The sequence below is a fragment of the Danio rerio genome, chromosome 5 (assembly GCF_049306965.1).
Source record: "Danio rerio strain Tuebingen ecotype United States chromosome 5, GRCz12tu, whole genome shotgun sequence".
Taxonomy (NCBI): Eukaryota; Metazoa; Chordata; class Actinopteri; order Cypriniformes; family Danionidae; genus Danio; species Danio rerio.
The window spans coordinates 5163082-5179825 of NC_133180.1; the positions used below are offsets into that span (position 1 = coordinate 5163082).

General features: G+C 37.8%; 1 protein-coding gene across 5 annotated transcripts in view; it reads left to right on the forward strand.

Moving 5' to 3' along the window:
• zmp:0000000629 overlaps positions 1-16744 on the forward strand; it is a 58200-nt gene that overhangs the window by 31143 nt on the left and 10313 nt on the right. Inside the window, exons 1-8 of one of the 5 annotated variants that reach the window (XM_073951905.1) lie at positions 1348-2310; positions 6910-6993; positions 9251-9276; positions 9426-9534; positions 9935-10077; positions 10235-10436; positions 14968-15070; positions 15153-15293. In XM_073951905.1, coding sequence (XP_073808006.1) covers positions 9251-9276; positions 9426-9534; positions 9935-10077; positions 10235-10436; positions 14968-15070; positions 15153-15293 — 724 coding nt within the window. In that variant the 5' untranslated portion in view covers positions 1348-2310; positions 6910-6993. Of the gene's footprint in view, positions 1-1347; positions 2311-4355; positions 4379-6723; positions 6994-9250; positions 9277-9425; positions 9535-9934; positions 10078-10234; positions 10437-14967; positions 15071-15152; positions 15294-16744 lie in introns of those variants that run through there. The other 4 variants (XM_073951907.1, XM_073951906.1, XM_073951904.1 and 1 more) reach the window with 4 other exon arrangements.

Genomic DNA, 16744 nt, shown 5'->3' on the forward strand with positions numbered 1-16744 from the left:
AAATTATGCTATTGCAGTTCAACACAGCTGAAGTATTTCTTTTAGACAGGTCTTTTTTAAAACTAGTCTAGACATGCAAAGCTGATGTAGATTGTGTTCTTGTTTATGAATGGGTTTATATGCACAGTAGTGTTGTTCAGCCACTCAAAACATCCGGCAGAAGATTGGCTATTTTCAAGTTAATGGAGCACCTTTTACAGCATCGATAATATAGTAGGGGTGTCACGATTTGGAAATCGATCGAAATGTATGCTCAATTTCGATTATCGAATCAAAATATAGAATTGTCGATGCTGCCACGCCCCCATGTCACGTCAGCTTGGCTTGCCAAGCGGGAAAAACAGGCTTGTTGAAGTGCTTATTAAACTGCAGAAGCAGGAGACCCGTCGACAGAGCTTAAACCCTCTCCTGTTTCAATGAAGTCACCGGTGTGTAAGCATTTTGTATTTCCAGTGAGTTATGTTGACAACGTTCGTGTTGTCGACAAAAAAAAACACAGTTTTGCGAGCTCTGCTATGTACGTATTACGTACGGTTCGTCCGATAGACAACACCGGCATCGTAATCCTCCGCCCGCCCCCGTTGCAAATCCACTTGCGAAAAGTACACACTTAGGCCCTGTTTACACTGTCTTTGTTTTTAAATGGCATTTTAGAACGACAACGATTTGACATCCACAGTGGCGTGTAGCATTTCTGAGCAGCCCTCCTTCCTCTCTACCTCTGAAAATGCACATCACGTGACCACACAGACACAGACGCACACACAGCCATGCGCTCGAGACAGCAGGTCCAGGCAGTCAGAGGACTGCTTCAATCTTTCACTCACTTGTACTTAGTCATTTTAGCGAACACCTCAGGTACTGTTGGCTGGTTCCTTTTGGTTGTGCGTCTTTTTTTACCGACGCCATTATAACAACACAGATCACCCGCAGAAAAAGTGATTGACAGGTGGTAATTATGTGTGTATCTTGCCTTTATTCATTTACTGTATGATTTGTTTATGGGTAAAACAAAGACCATGCAGGTCAGGTAGTTTCAACGGTAGGCTACAAATAATTAATTGGTCATTAATTAATTAATTATTCATAATCAAAAATCTAATCGAATCGTGCCTTCAGAATCGAAAATGTAATCGAATCGAGGATTTGGAGGATCGTGACACCCTTATAATATAGTGGCTTATAGACCTGAGCATTCGTTTAGTTGTTCAAGTGAAAAAGGAGATGCAGCGAGCACAGTTGAAAATTAAAAGTAACTTGTTGTTCTGGTAACGTAAACATAAGTGTAACGTAAAGAGATGACAGGATATTTCTGTTTTTTGCACGGCTTTATTTTGATCTGATTTTAATTTAGTTTAATAACAAAACAGCACTAAATGGGCTTTCTACCTAACCAGCTCTTTTGAGGTGAAGTTTGATTTATATTCACACATTCAATCATTTTTGAACAGTGACAGTCTATGACACAGTTTTGGGGAAATATAATCCTGCAACCGCTGGCCTGTCAAAAACTACGCTTGATAAAGGCTGCGTCTCCATAGAGTTTTCTAACTGGTGAATGACATGGCCTAGTGTTATATCTAATCAGTGCACGTTCATGACTTAAGGAGGAGTGGCTTTGGACGGCAGAGGAGGGTTGTAAAATTTCTAAGCTATTATGCTAATGCTAGCATTCTGGCAGATCACCTACTGCACCTTTAATGATTATCTCCGTTATGCCATGCATGACTATTTCATTTTAAAATGGAGTGCACAAATACTAAAGTTTATTTAACAATCTGAATAATTGAAAAGTATTTAGGAACTATTTGGACTGGCCTCTAGATAGGGGTAACTGGAATTTGTTTGAAATTATCGAGGAAATTAATGTTATTACTTTTTGCCAGAAGGTTTTAACCATCCCACATTCCCATATGCAGTGAAACAATGTTTCTTTTTGTTTTAGGCATTTGAAGCATATATCTATACGTTTGATTCAAACTTACTTAATTAGTTTTTCCGGTGTGACATACACCAGTTGTATTGGATTAGTTTAAATCTAGTGTTAATTGACAAATGCTTTACCACATATCTGGTTCCATTATAAATTTGTGAGGTAAACGAACAACCCGGCTCATTCTGGAAATGTAGCACTGCGGACGTTTCTGGAGGCCGTGACGGCTCACCTCCGTGTGGAGGGCTTTCCTGCCACAACCAGTTTGTCCGCTTAGCTCGTAATGTTACGTCAACGGAGCGGAGGCATGGAGGAGGAGGAGCCGCCCGCGGCGACGACCGTGTTCGAGTCTGGGGAAGAGCGGTTCCAGAAATCAGGTAAGATGAAAAACAGAATCCAGAAAATAAAAGCAAATGAGTTTGCGGCGGGGGGAGAAGGCAGTAAGATCCGAAAACGCGGTCAAAATCAGACGAGGGCTTTTGCTGTTGTTTTCTGCATGGCTTTTGTAAATCGTCGCTTGGGTTTAGGGAAGGAGGAGAGGGGCTGGGTCGCACAGTCAATCGTTTGGTCATTCAGTCAATCAGACCTACGGTTGCTCGACAGCGGCCTCCGGCGGCTTTTCACACGAGAGCAGTGCGGGCGAGAACGGCGTTAATGAGTTAATGAGTTAATCTTTACATAAATATGTTCAGCAACCTGCCATAAAGACAGGTGTAGGATGGATTCACAAGAAAATGCCACACTTCCCCAGAACTGAATTATTGCATTACTCATAAGCCCAACCCTATGAAGATACCTGGACTTGGAGTCTTAGATAAAAGAGCATATAAGAGCATCATCTCTCTTTAAAAGAGCATCATCTCTCTGGAATAGGTTTGCTATTGTTGGTGAAGACTCACAAAAACAGTAAGTGCTTTTTTTTTTTTTTTAGTTTTTAAAGCTGTTTTTTTAATAATGCAGGGCAATTAATAGCTTTTTTTTTTTTTTTTTTTTAGCAATTAGCATTAAAAACATTTTAAATAGGGTCAGAAATAGTGTCCTTTATAAAGTATATAATAATAATAATAATAATACTTATAGTAATAATAATAATAATAATTTGGGAAGTTGATATTTCTGCTTGACAAACATTTAATAAACTATTGTGTGTTTGACACAAATTGTTGCTATTTTCACAAAAAGGAAAATAACAGCATATAAGCATTTGAAAATCGTTAATTTATCTCTTTTAGACGATAATCTACAAAGCTGTGTGATTAGATAACATCTTAAGTAATCGGCTGTATCAGTCATTACTTTAAGGCCCTGTTTACACTAATACGTTTTTGTTTTAAAATGCATGTTTTGACATCCGTCCACTCTACGGCGGAGTTTTTGAGCGCCGAAAACTACGCTTTTTTAAAAACGCTGAAGAGGCCGTTTTTGTTTTAAAACGCTGCTGGTCTGTGTGTAGATGGGGAAAACGGAGACGGGGCTGCTATATGATTGGGGCTTTTTCCTCAATATTAAGTAGTCTACACACAGTTCAGTCCTGCATCCTCTCCTTGTAAGTTCAGACTTCGCAGGTTTCATAAGGAAAACAAACTCCCAAGGACATGTCGGGTAAATCTTCAAAGGGAACATTGTACTTTATAGTGTCATTCACATCACCCTGGCTACGCTGTTTCACTTTCTTAACAATTAAATGAAAGCATGATATGAGGAACTGCCTATTTTCGTTTTGATATGAACTTAACAGACAGCAAAAATGTTGAGGCATCGTGTAGCTGCATATTTATATGAGTGTCATCTTCACTGTATGCATATTTATAGCAAAACTATAACATAAGTGCCTCCTTTCATTTTCAGTGAAAAATACGAATCATACCCTCTTTTTGCTGAATATCAGTTTAGTCATCAATAAAAGCCATTATAAAAGTATAACGTACAATAAGTTCATACAATATAGGAAATGAAGGCAAGCAATCAGTCAAATGTGCAGAATCAGCGTCTACAGTTACATTAATTAATATATTAACTTATGTTTGCGCTCAGCTAAAACACATTCAATTCAATTCAGCTTTATTTGTACAGCGCTTTTACAATGTAGATTGTGTCAAAGCAGCTTCACATAAATGGTCATAGTAACTGGAACAGTGTAGTTCAGTTTTTAGTGTTTAAGTTCAGTTCAGTTCAGTTTAGCTCAGTTCAGTGTGATTTAAACATTACTGAGAGTTCAAACACTGAAGAGCAAATTCATTGATGCGTAGCTCTACCAATCCTGAACCATGCGAGGCAGTGGCGACAGCGGAGAGGGAAAAAAAACTTCACCTGATGGGAGTGAAGAAAAAAATCCTTGAGAGAACCAGACTCAGTTCGGCACGACTATTTTAATTTCTCCGCTGGCCAAAAGTCTTTTGCAGAGCTTACATTACCTGAGAACAAGTAATAGATTCAAAAGACCAGGTCGGGGAATATGTCGTTAGATATAGACAACAAAACAAATTAAATATCACGTTTAACAAATATAGTGAGATTAGATCCAGCGGTAGATCCTTGATGAACAGTTTGACATGCACAGCTCTCATATGGGTGGACGTGCTCAAAGCACACTGCAGTGCATGCCAGTGTGTGTGTGTGTGTGTGTGTGGTTACATGATGTTCGTTTTCAGTGGTGTAGTGTGGACGGAGAGTTGTCCAGAAACGCTGGGTGAAACGCCTGTGTGAACGCGGATCATTTTCATTCTAAAACGTAGTTTTTAAAACATATTAGTGTAAACGGGGCTTAAACATTTCTGTATAACAGGAGTGTCAAAAGAATGTTTTTGTTCATACAACAAATTTGAGAAAACAATTGAATACATTTTACAATATAACAGTATGATAAAACATTTCAGTGTTCTGCAGCACTTTCCTTCGGAGCCTGTGTCTATTACAATGGACATCACATGTTAGCCCATGTTTTTGTAATTCTTCAGCATTTCATCTAATTTAAAGGTGCTGTATGTGAGTTTTTCACTCTTCTAAAGCATAAATAGCATACTATGTTTGCAGATATTAAAGAAACATGCTAAGTGACAATTCTTCTTTTATCTGTAAAGCAATGCTGAAGTTAGATACTCTGCTTTCAAAACGTGTCTTCCATGCCGGAAAGCTGTCTTTGTTTTGGTCATTTTAACCGGCTCAATTCCAGCTTAGCCAATTATATTTCAGCACCCTGAGTTGGTGAAAAACATCGTAATTCATTCACTCATTCAGAAAGGCATGCGCTTGTGACTGAAATGCGACCTCCGGTGGACAGTAGCAGAGACGCAGTTTCAGTTCCACACGAGGTTATTAATTAGCAAATAATATAAATATTATGAACGTAAACATTAGGTGAGCAGGTTACCCTGTGTCCTAACAACACGCTTCGTGACGAATGATTTGGCTGTTTGCACCAGATGAAACACCACAGAAACTTGAACACAGCCATTTAGAAGCACAGAATATGCACTCACTGATGGAATGATAAGGTTTAAAATCTGAAATGTAGATGCTCAATCACACATAAGCGTTTAGTTCTAGGGTTCAATTTCAAACAGTTTATTTTCGTTTCTAGATTTGAGGTGAACTATCTGCTGATGCTTTCAATGGTACAGAAAGGGCATCTAAACTCACATTGTTAGCATTTAACTGAAAAAAAGCACATGAGCTGAACCTGAGGTTTTCCATATTAATTAAAATATATGTACATGGCACATACAGGGCCTGTGTTTCCTTTACAAATACTATTGAGAATATTACATCTATATTCTAAAACATAACTACTTACAAAAGCTAAAACTATTCTAATCTCATATATAAAACATATAAATAAATCAATAATGAGGCGATTTATTATACAATGAAATGTAATATTTATTATTCATAAGGAAATAAAATCCTACTTTTATAATAATATTAGAGATTATTATTATTATTAAGCAGGACATTGTTTATTTTTTAGAAAAGTCTACTTTTTTACAATTTGACACTTGTAATCCGCTGCTGAAATGTGCTACCCAACAGGCTCGTGTCATATACAGTACAGATACTTAATAAATAAACCACTATAAATTAAAAGCATTAACGTATGCTGTGTTTTTTGTTTTCACAAGAGTTGGAGACGTAACGTAAATTCCGCTTTTAAATAATAGGTCACCTATAGCTTTCGCCATGAGCCATGGCTGTGTTCAAAATGACATCAATGTTTTCAAAGTGCACTGCGAAGGGAGCACAACTGTAAACATGAACTGTAAAAATACTTTGAAAGTAAATTACACCTAAGAGTGATGACTTTTTTTTTTAATCATTCCAAGTTTAAATGTTAGAATGCTCTAAATGAATAGGGCATAGGGAGGATGACTGGGAATAGCACACAGCCAGGAACTATGCTTCTAACGACAGCTCCAGAGGTGTAGTTGCAAGCATACAAGTTTGAGAGGCAGTTTGCGAATGTTTGTGGGAACGAAAGATTTGGGAAGCACCAAATCAACAAACTATGTTTGTAATGATGCAACTTATGACCTTAATTGGCTAACGATGGTTTTGGGAAATGCACCCCAGTGTAGTTAGATGTTTGTTTCTGGACACTGCCATCAAAATGTTCCCTGAATTACAGAGAAATGAGATTGAAGGAGAAATTCAGCTGAGTTGTCGTTTTACCTCATGCAGAAAACGTTGCTTGAAGATATGAGCAGAGCAAATTTAAAATTTATTATGAATAATAAATAATATTTATTAATAATTTTTTAACATTCCATGCTAGCATTTACATTAAAATAGATTTCAGTTTTGAGCAGACTCTTAAATTTTATGCACAATTAATGTGTTTCTGTGGCTTTAGGGAAGGGTTGGGCTAAACTTCCGAAAGTTTCCTTATTATTTTTCATTATTCTATTTATTTAGTATTTTTGTATTACATGAAGCTTTTCAGTTCTGTAGCTGATTCTAGCAAAACACTTCTTCCTGTTCAGAATAAACAGACAAGAAACCACTTGGGATTTGTTGCTTATTCCTGTTGTACCGAAACCGTATCAAACTGTGACCCGAAAACCAAGGTACGTACCTAATTAATTTTTGTGTACCATTAGTTTACACTGATTGATGATACATGCTGAACATTAAACAGACTCAAAGCCACAGTATGAGAAATTACCCCATAACATACTTCATGGTGAACTAAGGTTTGATTTCAGGACCAGTGTTTTTTTTATTTTTATTTGTTATTTATTATTATTATTATTTTTTTTAACGTCTTCTGACTGTAATTGTGTTGTGATCTGTCTGAGGGGAAGACTGGATAAAGTACATATTCTCACAGAAAAGGAGCTATTTAAATTTCTGATTGGGCTAAAGTATCCCTAGTCTGTGTTGCCCAGTCACTGTTTTTGAACACCAGCAAGCCGAATGGAATACTCCACATGTTTTACGACATGTGAAAATATAACTCAAAGAGGCATTTCTGGCATCATAACACAATTTAATTTTCCAGCCAATGTGGGGCTTCAGCCATTCAGACAATTCTTTGATCCATTTAAATTCTAGTTGCTTGTTTTCTTCTGTGTTTTAGGTTATTACTGTCACTTTAAACTGTTTGATATCATTTTAGATTACTATTTTATAATTTCTTGTACTTCTTTAAATATTCTATATAATTTGTTAATATATATATATATATATATATATATATATATATATATATATATATATATATATATATACATACATATACACACATACATACATAAATACATACATATATACACACACACACACACACACACACACACACACACACACACACACAAAMACACACACACACACACACACACACACACACACACACACACACACACACACACACACACACACACACACACACACACACACACACACACACACACACACACACACACACACACACACACACACACAGTTGTTTCTTTTTTAAATATTTCCCAAATGATGTTTAACAGATCAAGGAAATTTTCACAGTATGTCAGATAATATTTTTCCTTCTGGAGAAACACTTATTTGTTTTATTATTGCTAAAATAAAATCAGTTTTTAATTAAAAAAAAAACATTTTAGGGACAAAATTATTAGCCCCTTTAAGCTATATTTTTTTTCAATAATCTACAGAACAAACCATCATTAAGCAATAACTTGCCTAATTACCCTAACCTTCCTAGTTAACCTAATTAACCTAGTTAAGCCTTTAAATGTCACTTTAAGCTGTTAAAATATCTAGTCAAATATTATTTACTGTCATCATGACAAACATAAAATAAAGCAGTTGTTAGAAATGAGTTATTAAAACTATTATGTTTAGAAATGTTGAAAAAATCTCTCCATTAAACAGAAATTGTGGGAAAAAAAATTAAAGGGGGCTAATAATTCAGGGGGACTAATAATTCTGACTTCAACTGTATACTATTTTAGCATATATGTACATACTGTATAGTACCCTGCAGGCACATGAGGTCATCATGATGTCATATTGACATTGTACCCCGACATACCCCAACATCGTTGGGACGTTGGATTTGGTTTGGAAATGAAAATCGGGTTGACGTCAGAAACCAATGTCAGGCCGATGTCAATGTCCAACGTCTAACCTAAAATCAACTAAATTTCAATGTCTACTTATGTTACACCTTGACTTCGTGTGGGACTTATCAATAAGACGTTGGATTTTGGTCACTTTCCAACACAACCTAAAAACAACCACATATATTTCATGTTGTTATTGGATGTCAAAATAATGTTGTTCTTAGACGTTGACTAGAGATTGAATTTTGGTCACCTGATATCATGACATAAATCTAACCCAATATTAACGTCTTATGATGTGTGCCTGCTGGGTATGTACATATATACATTGTTGTATTTGTAGCGTAGGCTCAAGAAGGTTAAAAAAAATGTAAATCAAGCGCATATTTGACATATTTTATATTTGTGAAATCCTTATATATCAGATACGTAATTTCCATATAGTGCCATATTGGATTTCTCATGGTGCGACACATTGTTGACCTTCCTCCTTAATAAAGAACCATTGATGACTGCAGTTTATTATTAGAATTTTTTTCTCTCTAATTGAATAAAAGTTCACACTGTTATTGTTTTGAACACACTCTTTCCAATAATTAACTAAAACAGCGCACATGACACAACAGTTGGCTTTCTTGTTTTTCTAATACACTACTTGAGTAAATAGTATTAATGCCAAAAACAGTGGCTCTAGAGGTGACTGATGTTGTACTGTTATTTTTTGTAAATACTTTAGCATTTCTTGTTGACTATCCTTTTGCAGATGAGTGCATCTAATGTACAGGAAAGGTAAGCAGAGATCTGTTCAGATTCACACAGTAAAAAATATATAATTCTGTGAACAACTATTGAAGAAAAACTTAGTACTCTTCAATATGGCTTCAATACATACAGTATCTATGATGTAAAATTCAGCCCAATGATGTCTTTTTGTGCAGTGAAGTGCGAATCGCACACTCTCTGAATATGAAGGAGGCGGCGTGTGTGAAAAAAAGGAGAAGTGAAATCTGGTCAAGCCTGAAAACACTTGGTATAAACTGTAGTCAGGTTAGTCTAACATCGAAAGTGTTGACTTTGATACCAATCAATACTGGAATTTTAAAAACATCCATTAAGCCATGTCTGTCAGCTGATCCGTCAATCATCAGACATATGAGCAATCCGCTGACAGCCATGGCTTTCAAACACTTCAGTGTATGTATGTCTGTATTTGCGCTTGGTGAATAGTGGTGAAGTGATTACCTTTAATGGCCAAACATCTGTGTTTAAGAAAGTGCTCAACAGTGTTCAAATATTAGCGGGAAATTGACCATTATTTTTACATTCAGTATATTTATGCAAAAGCAAGACTAGGTCAAACATGTCATATTTCTTGATTTTTCTTCAAGAACTGAAAAAAAAAAAAAATTCAGATGTAGTTAATGAATGTGTGTGTGTGTACATGCAGGATAAAGTTCCAAACATTGCATTACTGGGTTCTGGAGGAGGACAAAGAGCCATGGTGGGTTTGCTGGGATCCCTGGATCAGCTTGATAAAACAGGTCTTCTGAGCTGTCTTCTTTATCTGAGCGGAGTTTCTGGATCCACCTGGTAACAAACAAACAAACAAACAAACAAACAAACAAACAAACAAACAAACAAACAAACACACACACACACACACACACAGACACACACACACACACACAGATAAAGATTGAATTGTGTTGCACGTCAGAAATGAGAGCAGTGTGTTATTCTTCTGAAGGTGCATGGCCTCCTTATATCAGGAACCAGACTGGTCCACTAAACTACAGGCTGTGAAAGAGAAAATCGTCAGGAGAATCAGCGGTCCACCAGTCAGCTGGTCAGATGCGTATGCCAAACTGAAGAAATATTACAGAGAGAAAGAGTACTTCAGCTTGACTGATGTGTGGGCAACGATGGTCGTCACAACATATGTGAAAGAGGTTGGTAACTATTCAAACACTCCTTGATGCACAATCTTCATGCAGATTTGGTAAAAGTTTGCATTTCCAAAGTGAGACGTCAGGGAACCTTATGCACAAGCAAGACAATTTTCTAATCTATATCTGCTGGTTCACAGCTTTCCCTCAAAAAAATTATATATATATGGGGCGAAGCAGTGGTGCAGTAGGTAGTGCTGTCGCTTTACAGCAAGAAGGTCGCTGGGTCGAACCTCGGCTCAGTTGGCATTTCTGTGAGGAGTTGGCATGTTCTCCCTGTGTTCGCGTGGGTTTCCTCCGGGTGCTCCGGTTTCCCCCCACAGTCCCCTGCTGAAAAATTCAGCTTAAACCAGCCTAAGCTGGTTGGCTGGTTTTAGCTGGTTGACCAGGCTGGTTTTAGAGGGGTTTTGGCCATTTCCAGGCTGGTTTCCAGCCATGTCCAGCCTGGTCTTAGCTGGTCAGGCTGGGAGATGACCAGCTAAAACCGGCTAGACCAACCTAGCCAGGCTAGGAGCCCAGCCAAAACCAGCTATGTCCAGCTTAAACCAGGCTGGTCCAGCTGGTTTTAGCTGTATTTAGTTGGTCATTTTCCAGCCTGACCAGCTAAGACCAGGCTGGAAATGGCTGGAAACCAGCCTGGAAGTGGCCAAAACCCCTCTAAAACCAGCCTGGTCAACTAGCTAAAACCAGCCAACAGGCCTAGGCTGGATTTTTCAGCAGGGTCCAAAGACAAGCTACATGTGAATTGGGTAGGCTTAATTGTCCGTAGTGTATGAGGGTGAAAGGCACAGACGACAGGCCGGCCAGAATGTGTAAAAAAGTCGTTATCATATGGACAAGTCTAAATTGAGGACTTGTTCCAAAGAGCCGACCCCGCAACCATACGGGACTAAGGCCAAAGAAGAAGAAGATATATGTATATATATAATTTTTTTCTTCTTAATAAAACAAAAAAAAATTACGTACAATTATAAATAAATAACGGTATTATTGTTATTATACAATTATTATCCTAAATAAATAACATAAATTATTCTAAATGTAACTGGAAAACAATGTAAAGACACAACTGGAGTGATGCGAAGATAATTCAAGAAATCTTTTGCAAGTACAAAATTTTATTAGAACGAAATTTAATAGACAATTCTATAGAATACAAAACAGAAGATGCTATTTCATAAGATTCATTATTTATATTTATTAAGATTATTATAAGAATATAGAATTATCTGTTGTGCGTTGTCTTAGACCTGACTCATTATCCCTCCTTTTTCCACAATACAAAAAAAAAAAAAATCTATCAGGAGCCATGCTTTAAATAAAAACACCATCATATTATTTAAACTTTATAAAAGTTACATTTAAAAAACTGTTTTGTCGACTTGCAATACTCACTGAATGCCTCCACATAAAAGACTGCTATGTCGGTTTCACAATGCATGGGCGGTGCATGAGCAGTGCAACTTTTCTTTGGCGTGCATGTTCACAACTGGAAGCAGAGCAGCACGTCAGCGTCAAGCAGGAATGGTGCGTGTGGCACGCAGGCATGGTTTTTTCTGTGCCTATATGCTCAGTTTCCTTTTTGATTAAACTATAACGCAATTGTTGTTTGCTATAGTTTGCCATAGTATAGCTTGGTGCAAGAGTCGTTTTGACGTTTTGCGCCACGCTGTTTAAATAGCAAATGCATTTGCCCTCATATGTGCGCCTAAAGGCGTTCTAGGCTTGTTGAGGTGCATTGCTATTTTGAGGAACTTAAATAGACTGTTCAATAGATCATATCAAAGCTGGTCTGCCATGTAAATAGCAAATGCGCAATGGCGCTGCGCAACATGGCTCTTAAAGAAAGTGGGAGATGAGACTCTGATTGGTTTATTCTCAAAACACACCTATAACACATTAAGAGAATAAGCTCAACCCTGTTAGACCATGTGCAATAGCACAAAGCCAATTTTTCCATCCTTAAAATAGCAAGTGGATTCTGACATGCCCTTAATCCGTTTGTGCCCTGCACTTTGCAATTTGTGCATGGATCGTCAAAATAGAGCCCTTAGTCTATATATCAAATTACTAAATGTAATATTAGAACTACAGTAGTAACACGGGCAGGAGCCATGCATACAGAGTAATGCAGGAATTACACATGAGAAAGAGAGAGAGCGAGTTGAAGCAACAGTCATGACTCTACTGATAGTGAAACTGTAAATAGCAACATCATTATCCAACTGCTGCGTGTGTGAGCATTGTGTGTGTTTTTATGGTAGGAATGTTATAGTATTTCAAAGATTGTTTACAAGTACTTGAAAACTCAGCAGCTAGATTCCTCAAGGGATGTAAAAACGAATCCTTTGTTTCACCTCTCAGATCTCTACATTGGTTGCCTGATCATTATAGAAATAAATCTAACATCTTCTTTTCTATAAATCCCTAAACAGTCTATTGCGACTTCCTGATGGCTCCTATAGGTCGCTCGAGAGGCAGTGAGGGTCCTTTATATTTGTGACGCGCTGGTGGCTTTAGACAGAGACACTGAGCCCAAGATGTTATATGGAAAACTTTATGTAAACTTGAAGCATGAAAAAACAGTACAGCAATTTGTGTCTTTGAATACCTGTTTTGTATGGTGCCGATTATTGCGTTGGTGTGATGATTGTTGCGTGTGCCGTTGTGATACAGTTTTGCGTTGCTTGGTTTGCGCTGCTGTTTGTGGTCACCAAAAAATACGGCTACCCCACTCTCCTTCTCTCCTCCACCTGTGTGATTGTGCACGCGCTTTATATGTTCGAGCAGGTGCCGGTTATGCCCACGTGACCAAAACATAAAACGTCACTGTGAAACCCAAACCAATCAGTATACAAATAAACATTATAATTAAATGAAAAGTAATATGGCTCCTATACAGTCTATCGCTGTTCTGTTTAACAAACATACTTCACCCATATCCTCCTATGCGCAGTAGTGGCTGAATGACAAGTTTTAATTAGTAAACTTTTATTTGATTAAAACCGAGTCAATGTTGAACCTGTTTCAAAGCTTGTAGTTTTACGTCGGTGAAAAGCTGCACCTAAAAAGTATATTGGTTCAAGCTGACATTTCCCATCATAAAACTTTAAATTTACCTTTAGTCTCTGTCTATTATTGGTCCAATTAGCGAAGTTTGTTTATGATATAAAGCTGCGGTCACAGTAGAGTTTGTGTGTGCGAAATTCTGTCGTACAGCGATGCGAAAAGGGGCGGGATTAAACAAGATGATTAGACATAAAAAAAAGCGAGCGATTGCTCCATGTTTTAAATTTCTGTCCAGAGAGGTCATGTTTTGATCCTTGATTGGTCTCACGCAGTCAAGTGGTGCGATTTCGCAGGTCAGAGTTTACCAAGCTTGAACTTTGCACCACAGCTAACTCGGAAACTTAACACATGACTAGGCCCACACGAATCTGCGCGAGCAAAATTCCGCTGATTTCTGCAGATTTTCAGCCCATTATTAATTCTGTTTATTTACTTGAGTAAATGTGTAAATCTGAATGTAGTCAGTTTTTATTCAGTAATTTTTTACTTTTTATTTCATATATTAAGGTTTTAGTTATGACACTCCGCTGGATACTCCCAAAATAATTCCGTAAAATTCCAAAATTCTTCGCAGAAATAGCAAAAAACGTCTGCAGATTCCGTCTGGCCCTGCGCATGACCCTGCGTTACCGGTCTGAGGCATTCGCGTGCGTATGAATGGAAGTCTATGAGGAGAAAAGTCAAGTGTGACAGCAGCTTAACTTCGAGAGGAGCACGTGTGTATGATTGATCACAGCTGGTCCTGCAATAGCAACACAAAATTCACCAATCAGATGATTTCTTACTCACTACAAATAATCAGAGCTTACCTTAGGTTTCTCCCCTTCCACCCCTACCCCTCCCTCCTTTTCTTAACAAGGCAGGGCAGCACAGCGGCCCAAGGGTTAGCATTGTCGCCTCACAGCAAGAATGTCATTGGTTCAAATTCTTACTTGGCCAGTAGATGTCTCTGTGCAGAGTTCACATGCTCTACTTGTACTTGCGTGGTTTTCATCCGGGTTCCCCGGTCTCCTCCTACTGTCCAAAGACATATGACATAGGTGAATTGACCAAACCAAATTGGCACCATTGATGAGCTCTTAATCAGAATTCTTAATTGCCATTACCCATATAATAAGCAGGGAAGTTCTCGAGACCTACCAAAGCTCAAACTCCCTTTTCACCTTGCGATCGGGAGGGAGCCCTGGACTTGAGGATCTTATTAGTTCAGGGCTCTCTCCCCGGACAGCATGCCAAACAAGCTTTATAATCAATCATCAGCTAAGAGTGAACTCTTGAAATATGAAAACAATATGTTATGGTTGTTCTTTCTGCTGTGGCGACCCCTGATAAATTCGATAACAGTGCCACCTACTGGTCAAAGGTGATAAAATAGTATTACTAGGATGTTTGTTTTTATGATTTGAGTCAAGAAATTGCCTCAGGACTGCCATAAGATCTGCAAAAATATGTATATATGTTATAGATCGACGAGCGCACATTCACAGATTGGCTGGGACAGTCCAAGAACAACCCGTTTCCCATCTACACTTTGATTGACAAGGAATGTAAACAGTCCGGAGATGGAGGTCTGTATAATAGAAAGATTACAGTTGTTACCCTTAAGCTGTAATCATCACATCTTTATAATTCTGTGTTGTGAGTCTACAGATCCCTGGTTCGAGATTAGTCCATGTGAAGCAGGCTATTCTCTCACTGGAGCGTTTGTGAAAACTCCCAGCTTCGGCAGTCAGTTTGTAAATGGCCGTAAGACAACATCTCAGCCTGAAATGGACATGCTGCTCCTGCAAGGTAACACATACAGGAGACAGGGCTGCATGATACAGGACAAAAACAGACTTGCGATATTTTCTTTTCTAGGATATACAGTTGAAGTCTGAATTAATAGCCCCCCCCCCTGAATTATTAGCCCCCCCCCCTGTTTATTTTCCCCTAATTTAATGGAGAGATTTTTTTCAGCACATTTCTAAACATAATAGTTTTATTAACTCATCTCTAATAACTGATTTATTTTATCTTTGCCATGATGACAGTAAATAATACTTTACTAGATATTCCTCAAGACACTTCTATACAGCTTAAAGTGGCATTTAAAGGCTTAACTAGGGTAATTAGGTTAACTAGGCAGGTTAGGGTAATTAGGCAAGTCATTGTATAAGGATGGTTTGTTCTGTAGACTATCGAAAAAATGGGATTTAATAAATTAAAAACTGCTTTTATTCTAGCTGAAATAAAACAAATAAGACTTTATCCAGAGGGAAAAATATTATACTGTGAAAATTTCCTCTGTTAAACATCATTTGGGAAATATTTTAAAAAGAAGAAAATTCAAAGGGGGTCTAATAATTCTGACTTCAACTGTATACTGCAATGTGAAAATTACTTTACAAGATGACACTATTTGGAAAGAATTCCTCATTTTATATTGATTGGAATTGTAACCCTCTTTGTTGGTTTGCTTCCCCAAAAGGTCTCTGCGTTGTGTATGTGTGATAGGATGAATTAGAAGGACACCAAGACTGTGGTTGAGCCAAACAGAGCAGCTTTCCCTTTAATGGACTCCTCTCTTTATTTTGTCACTCGCACAGCAGCAATGGCACTGCATCATCTTTCCCACAAGGAAACACAACTGAGAACATCACAAAATAACTTCAAAGATTACAACGTGCAACAAATTATCACAAATAAATGATGTAAATGTGGCTGCAGCTAAATAACTAGTAAGCTAGCTGTTCACAAACTAACTTAACCACTTAAAAGATAAACTACAACATATGACTACAACATATGACCTAGAATTTAAAGGGTCACGAAACACCAAAACACATTTTTTGAGTTGTTGACTGTCGTATATGTGTCCCACACTGCTAAAAACACTATTAGGACACATATATTACACTAAAAAGTGTAAATTGGTTGTTTTTGCGTTATTTCAAGCAAATTCGTACCTCCGGTTGTAAACGAATTTTTGAAGCTGCGTCACGGCCATGATATAATAGCGTTGTATTCCAGCGTGCAGACTGGACGCCTGTGCCAGAGTGTGTCTCATTACGTCTCAGAGTGTGATGCATTAATGCATGAGTAAGGCTTGGTTCAAACCAATCAGCGCGCTCTATTGTGCAACTTCATTAACATTTATTATTGTCATAGTGTTTAGACGACAGAGACGCCACGTTGTGTTGGCAAAACAAGCGTGAAGTGTTGCTTTTATAGTTTTTTCTCTCTGTGAGAGCTCAGACTCA